General features: G+C 41.2%; 3 protein-coding genes across 24 annotated transcripts in view; 2 read left to right on the top strand and 1 right to left on the bottom strand.

Moving 5' to 3' along the window:
* Positions 1–1,643, top strand: part of LOC122262807 (uncharacterized) — a 1,703-nt gene extending 60 nt beyond the window's left edge. The window contains exons 1-4 of the mRNA XM_043030972.2: positions 1–101; positions 309–413; positions 584–721; positions 1,283–1,643. The exon at positions 1–101 is cut by the window's left edge and continues 60 nt beyond it. Coding sequence (XP_042886906.1) covers positions 1–101; positions 309–413; positions 584–721; positions 1,283–1,483 — 545 coding nt within the window. The 3' untranslated portion in view covers positions 1,484–1,643. The remainder of the gene's footprint in view (positions 102–308; positions 414–583; positions 722–1,282) is intronic.
* rg (A kinase anchor protein rugose) overlaps positions 1–7,500 on the bottom strand; it is a 1,000,951-nt gene that overhangs the window by 630,814 nt on the left and 362,637 nt on the right. The gene's annotated exons all lie outside the window — the stretch shown is intronic.
* The window catches only part of LOC122262814 (uncharacterized), a 3,459-nt gene continuing 819 nt past the window's right edge, over positions 4,861–7,500 (top strand). The window contains exons 1-2 of the mRNA XM_043030980.2: positions 4,861–5,147; positions 6,621–7,088. Of these exons, the coding sequence (XP_042886914.2) occupies positions 5,127–5,147; positions 6,621–7,088 (489 nt within the window). The 5' untranslated portion in view covers positions 4,861–5,126. The remainder of the gene's footprint in view (positions 5,148–6,620; positions 7,089–7,500) is intronic.

The following is a 7,500-nucleotide window of genomic DNA, read 5'->3' as shown; positions in this document are numbered from 1 at the left end:
TAGAAGGGAATGATGAGCAACGTGTATATAAGCAGGCGAGGAGAATGACCATGCATCAGTCTGCAATCTCCTCCATCATAAAGATCATCATGTTCGCTAAGGTTGTGTTCGTCAGTGTGTGTTGTTTACATTAGTTTGTGAGAGAGAAGTTCTACCGATAATTCGCCATCCTACTCAAATGCATCGTAAATTAGTGTAGGATTTCTTGTCTAATTACTAAAATAAAAAATAAGTCTGCTCACTAAACGATCGAAACTCGGCGCAATCACATGAACCTGCAACGAGTGACCCAATATCTTCTCTTACAGGTCTCGCTATCGCTTCTCTGTGTCGTCGTGGCATCGGCTATGGCATCCGTCAACCCACACCCACCCCCACCCTACGGAGCCCCGCCACACCCTACTTACATCGTGGTATCGGTCACGGCCACTCGTTCTGCAAATGCTTTCAATCATCTGTACAAAATACCCAACTCGGATAATAATGATGTCCGTTAATTCCACTAGATGTAAAGTGTCTATCCCGGCCTGTCTAGCCTGGACTCTCGCTAAGCCTCGATACCTCTCCTCCCTCTCCCCCGCAGAATGGTCGTCCTTACAAGTTCGAGTACGGCGTGATCGACGACTACGTTGGCGCAAACTTCGGGCACGACGAAACCTCCGACGGGGAACTGGTGCAGGGCTCCTACTACGTGGCCCTCCCAGACGGCCGCTTCCAAACAGTAATTATGCTCACTCTAACCACTCCTCATTACGTGATAGGATTACCTGGGTTGATATTTACGACCCTGCTGTCAATGCTAACTAACTGTGATAATGATATTTTTTAGTCATATCATAAAATCATTATTATCTGCACCAATAATAATAACGATAAATCATAACAATGTGATTATATCACAGAGAACTACATAATAGTGTTGATATCATTTAGACTAATGCAATGATAATTACAACGTATATCTCAAAAATTGTAACATATATGTATATATTTATATGTATCCATAATTGCAAAAGTAATGATGCTGACAAAAGGAGTATATAATATTAATTTACGACCCATAAAAATATATCAATATCAGTATTAGCGATATTACGATCAGTAATACGAATTAAAATTGGCCTTGACAATATAATTATAGTTATAATATCCCAACTGTCAACATTTCTATAAAATAACAGCCAGCACCATCATTCCCACCCCCCATTACGTGAGCAGAAAGAATCCCCGCCAACACTCATAACGATGATCATTACCAGCCAAATCCTCTCCAACGCACCAGGTCAAGTACCAAGCCGACGACGCCGTAGGATACGTGGCCGACGTGGAGTACAGGGGGGACGCCCAGCACCCTCCCCACTATGCCCCTGCCGTGACCTTCCGCCCTGCCGTCCCGTACCCCTCTGTCGCCCCACACCCGACCACCACCCCTGCCCCACCGCCGCCACCTCCTACCACAATCCCCTACGATGCAGAAGAGTAACGCGTTAGATCTGTCCTGCAACAGGACTCTGATGTTTCCTCTCCTTCAGAATAATGGTTAACCATGCTGGTAATGCGTTAATGTACCCGTGAACTCCTCCCGTTGCTACATCAATCGTTAGTCAAGTGTTTTAAGCTTTATAATAAATGTGATATCATAATATAGTGGTGTTACTGTCCCAACTTCCCTTGCCGTCTCCATTTCCGCGCGATAATTGATGTTTCACATTCGTCGGTGCATAAACAGATATGTGAACGTGTAATACATAATCTTAATGAAGGCATACGTCTTGCATACACAAATGCCAGCAGAGTTCTAAATCTCTTTTGTAATTAGAAATCACAACTTTTCTCCTCTCTCCCCCTTCACTTATTCATGCCTTGCGTCCGCATAACATAACATATTAAACAAAACTTTCTAAATTATACATGAGACAAATGCAGTCCTAATGCATAAATTCATATATGCGCGTGCGCGCGCGAGCAAGTGTGTGTGTGTGTGTGTGTGTGTGTGTGTGTGTGTGTGTGTGTGTGTGTGTGTGTGTGTGTGTGTGTGTGTGTGTGTGTGTGTGTGTGTGTGTGTGTGTGTGACATAGATATAAAAATATAAATGCATATACCTACCTACCTACCGACATACATACAATAATACAGACATACATACATATATATATATATCATATTATATAATATTATATATAATACATACATTTATATATATCATATCATATAACATTATATATGATGCATATACATATTGGATACAAAAAACACTGCCTCCCCCCCAATACCTGTCCATACATATTACCAAATGTTCTATAAAAAGTTAAATTCTACACCTGAGTAAAGGAACAGATGCGGGACTTTAGAACACGGAAAAAAAAAAAAAAAAAATTATATATATATATATATATATATATATATATACATATATATATATATATATATATATATATACATATATATATATATATACACTTTAGTCTTTCGACGGCTCGACTATCGCTACAAAGGGCCTTTTTAACGTATCATTAATTAACCTTAATGGCGAATAGGCTAATTATCTAGAGCGCTTATAATTGATCCAAGCAGACGGATAAGACTTCGGGAAACAAAGCTAGCCTCCTAAAAAAGGAAATACGATTATATTTTAGAATCATCACCCATTTCTCTTTCATTAATTAAATCCATGTCCATTTTCATAACTGTTATTTTTACTTCTCTCTTGTCCTTATCCTTTCCTACCCTTTTTACCCTTAGCCCTTATCATCCTATCTTATCTGCTGTCTCTCTCCCAACTTTCTGTCACTTCCTTCTTTCCGTCTCCCTTCCCCCTTTCACTCCCGTCAACCTTCCATCCCGCTGTTTTCTAAGAGTGGATAATGTCAAAATTGCGCCCATCTGAGCAACGCGGAACAAGATATATTACAACGAACCTCCAGACCAGCAGATGGTAGCTGCATTCACTCTCTAAAACCACTACGGTCTAAATCAGTTGTATACAGGGTAGAATGTTCCGAGTTTTGCTTAGCAATTACGTGGTAAATGCACATGCAATTGTGTATGTATTCGTGTACAAATGCGCATTTACACAAACGTGTGTGTGTGTGTGTGTGTGTGTGTGTGTGTGTGTGTGTGTGTGTGTGTGTGTGTGTGTGTGTGTGTGTGTGTGTGTGTGTGTGTGTGTGTGTGTGTGTGTGTGTATGTATGTATGTATGTATGTATGTATGTATGTATGTATGTATGTATGTATGCATGCATGTATATGTATATATATACAATAAATATATTGTGTTATTAGATCAGTATGCATAAGCAAAGATCTGTTAAAAAATACAGCACTGTATGTGTCCCCGTCTGCTCTCCACAGGCAGATGAAACAATGCGAGTTTACTTTTCAACCAGAGGAAAATAATAGCAGCTTCCACGAGGCTCTCATTCTCCCCTTGCTTATCATTCATGGGATCCAGCGCTCTAATGGCAAGTCTAAAATAACCAAAACTCGGAAAGGGAAAGGGAATTTTGCGGACATTTGCACTCCTTGTTATTAACGGCAATAACAAGGCAGACAAAGAGTGCATGCAAGACTAAGAATAGGAGAAAGTCTTCAGTTCTAAGACATTACAAAACTTAAATAGTGCGGCAACTTGGACATAAAAGGCGTATTATTTTCCTTTCTTTTTTCTCACGGCGATGATACATTTAGAGAGGTAATCGTTTTATTTCGTCACAATAAAGGCACCATACGTTATATGGTGATCAATGACCATCTAGTAATACACAAGTGTGACATGTGAATAAAAGCCTGAAGCATTATTTTGTGTGACATTCATTCTTTTGGTTGTTATTTCGAAGAGAAAAATAACTCGGTTAAAAGTAAACCTATTAGAAACATCCAAGTAGAGAACAGCGACCCCTCCCCCTCTTCAAAAAGGCCCTTTCCTTCTCTCCTCTCTCACCAAAGCGCGCTCTCGCCCTATACATATTTCTTCATCAAAGGGCGTCGCAATCCGCCCGAATGATCCGCATCTCCATATCTGCGAGACCCAGGCAAATGCCCACACTCCTCCGGCCTCCTCCTCTCACAACAGCAGTGAGAGAGAGACCCTGAGAGAGCGGCGGCTATGGCAGCGTCTGGCCTCACACGGCTAGACGCTGCCTTTGCGTATATTGTGAGCCAGGTCAAGCCAATATCGGCTTTGCAGCGGTAATTAGGTGAACTGCATCCTGGGTGCATCGGGGGGGATATTCTGCATTGCACAATCATTGCAAATGACAGTCAAGAAATGTTACAAAACGCAACGTTACACTTTTAAAAATCGATGTTAAATAATAACTAACGCCAAGATAATGCAATTTCAACCATATTTGTTGTCAAGTCTGCATCACACACATGTTGTCCTGGAAAAAATGAGTAGCATATGTTGATCAAGAAATCCCGATGCGATTGATATAAGAAAAAAGGAAAATGCCGAGTGAATAAAACCGGCATGCTTGAAGACCCAATCATTCCCAATCACCAAAGAAAAAAGGAAACCAATCCTTATGCAAATCAGGCAAGCAACTGTACACCTGCACAAAATCACTTATGCAGAGCGACCGTTGAGGGACACATAATTCCAAACCAATTACAGCGAGCTGCGAGACAAGGGGGATTTCATTCTCGCCTCATCTCCATCAATCGGGGGAATCCTTCGAGGATACCCGGAACCGGACCGTCAATCCCAACATCATCCTCCGTGCAGCCAAACTCCCCTCTCGTTAGTGTGTCATACTTAATCAACCATAGACACCCTTGCTAGGGAGATGAAGACGAATTGGAGCATCTTTCTCATCCTATCGAACGCTTGCTTTCACTACGGGTATGCGTGTGGGCGGAGGCGGCAGGGGCGGAGGTCATTACGCAAGGATTCAAAAGCGAAATGAAAAGGGAGAGTGAGAAGTGGAAAACGTCTACCGGGGTGTCTGAAGGATAACAGAAAAGTCAATGCGTGGGGAAGTGGGGAAAACGCCTAATGAGATGTGGGGAAGATGCTTGGTGGGGTGTCTGTGGCGGTAACAGAAGAAGGCCGAAGGCGCGAGTGGGTCTATAAAAGAAGTGCAAGAGCGTCGAGGCCTCATTCACTTCCCGACACTGATTCGTCATGGACCGCGTGCCGTTCATGGTGAGACACTTTTGTTGTGTATTGTTTTTTTTCTTTTTCGTTTTTTGTTTATTAATGACACGTTCTCTCAGCATAATGCATATCAAAATTGTGATTTCAGTGTTTAGCTAAAGGACCCAAATAACTGTTCATAACAAACTTTTCAAATGTGTAGCTAATTATATGTATACTAAAAATACATGGAGAGGAAATATACCACTGTATATCAGTGCAATAAACAATGCAAATTATGTTAAATAATTATCTCGGCAAAGAATATTACACACATCAGCAGTCTTTGCATTACATCTAATTCACCTCCAGTTCATTTGTAAAATTCTGTTTTATGATCTGCTAGCACTTTTAGGGAAGAGTTTTGTATAAATCTAATAATTGTTTTAGCTATTCGTTGTTCCTAAAGGTTTGTACATCTAACATTTTTTTTGAAGAGGTTATCAGAGAGGATATCACATACAAGATATTCCCTTTGGTTACAAGCCTAGTCATCCGGTTTGTCATAGCAATTTCAAAAAAGTCTGAATGGTTCCAGGCCAACATAGGCTATTCAAAAAGTGCTACAGTATAAAACTTTCGCTATAAATGTCTAGGTGAATTTAGGCCAACTTTTTTTCACCCCTTTTTTATTATAAAGAAAACTCCTGTAAAATGAAAACTCTCCCGACACCGTTTCGAAACGGATTACTTTAAAATTTGTAATAAAAGATTAATTCCAAAAGCAGTGTTCCAGCTTTGCTTGTCACAACAGACAAATAAAACGAAATGAAATAATACGGAGACAGTTATTTGAAAAAAAGAAAGAAAAAAAATAATAAATAAAATTATATATATATATATATATATATATATATATATATATATATATATATAATGTATATATATACATATATCTGGCAAAAAAAAAAAAAAAAATAGTAGTCAAACTTATATCATACCGCTATAAAAGAAACATGTCATACAACTTGAAAAAAAGTTCCAACATGTATCATTACACTTCGAAAAAAGTCACAACACGAAGCATATCACACACAAAATAAATATTTCTCCCGTGTGTAGCATAATGCCAAAACAGTATGTGCAGCGTTTCACCAGAGAGAGAGAGAGAGAGAGAGAGAGAGAGAGAGAGAGAGAGAGAGAGAGAGAGAGAGAGAGAGAGAGAGAGAGAGAGAGAGAGAGAGAGAGAGAGAGAGAGAGAGAGACCTATTGTAAAAGTCGACCACATAGAGTTACAACCCTACAATTCCCTTACTCAACTAGTGCGAGAGAGAGTCGTGGTTGCAACACTAAAAGAGCATCACCGATCGCTAACGATTAACTCTTGCCAATGCTATTTTCTCTTAAGGAGGTACATACTACGAATGATATGTATTTATATTCCATACTCTATGCCAGAAATTTTCTCAATGAAATAAATGTTATGAATATATATCTCATTAATGACAATCCACAGATAACATAGATGACAACTATCCACAGATAGTTGTTGTGCTGACTGTTCTGCAGTTCGTCCCCGTCGTCTATACAGAAGATGATTTCGAGTACAAAGTTCTGCCTCCTGTCTACAACATAGGCGAACCCCCTGCCACCCCTGTCTTCTACCCACCCTCTGCACCTCTTAGCCCCTCCCCTTCACCAAAACCCACCCAGCCCACACCTCCCCCTCCCCCTCCCCCCACATCAAAACCCACCCAGCCCACAACACACCCTTCCCCCACACCAAAACCCACCCAGCCCACAACACACCCTTCCCCCACACCTAAACCCACACTACCACCAACCAAACCCCCATCCGCCCCCAGCCCACCAAAGACCCGCCGTCGAAAGCCCCACACTACGCCCACGCCTATTTCTCAGTCTGTGCACGCCACCCGCCTCCCTGTCCGCAAGCACAAGCCAACGAGAAAGCCCGTGGCCGGCGTGGTCTACAAGCCAGTGAATAATGAGGTATGGTTAGACTGGTCGAAGAAAGTATAACGACGGACATACAGTACTTTGCGACCGTGACAGTCCGACCAACAACAAACCCGACGATAAGTAATACCTTTTTTGTTTGGTTACTGCCGTCTTCTGTAGACTGTCGTTAGCATCATCCATGCTGATGCAGTTTAACTTTCGGATATATACATCCCGACAGTCACATAAGTTGTAAGCACAGCAATTAGTGTGTGTGGATGCTTGTACGTGTGCGTGCATGCTTATGAGTGTTTGATCAGTTCCTGGGTGTGTAAAACTACATGAGTACATGCAAGTGTGATGTGAACATATAGGCCTTCACTGTCCGATATACAACGCTACACAATAGCTAAGACCTAACCACTCCAGCAACAAACCTCAACCACAACTACAGCAACAATTC

This window comes from Penaeus japonicus, unplaced genomic scaffold (genome assembly GCF_977035675.1).
Source record: "Penaeus japonicus unplaced genomic scaffold, GWHDUDI00000001_assembly GWHDUDI00000004, whole genome shotgun sequence".
Classification (NCBI taxonomy): Eukaryota; Metazoa; Arthropoda; class Malacostraca; order Decapoda; family Penaeidae; genus Penaeus; species Penaeus japonicus.
The sequence above is the reverse complement of the archived record's forward strand: the minus strand, read 5'-3'. Positions and strand labels throughout refer to the sequence as shown.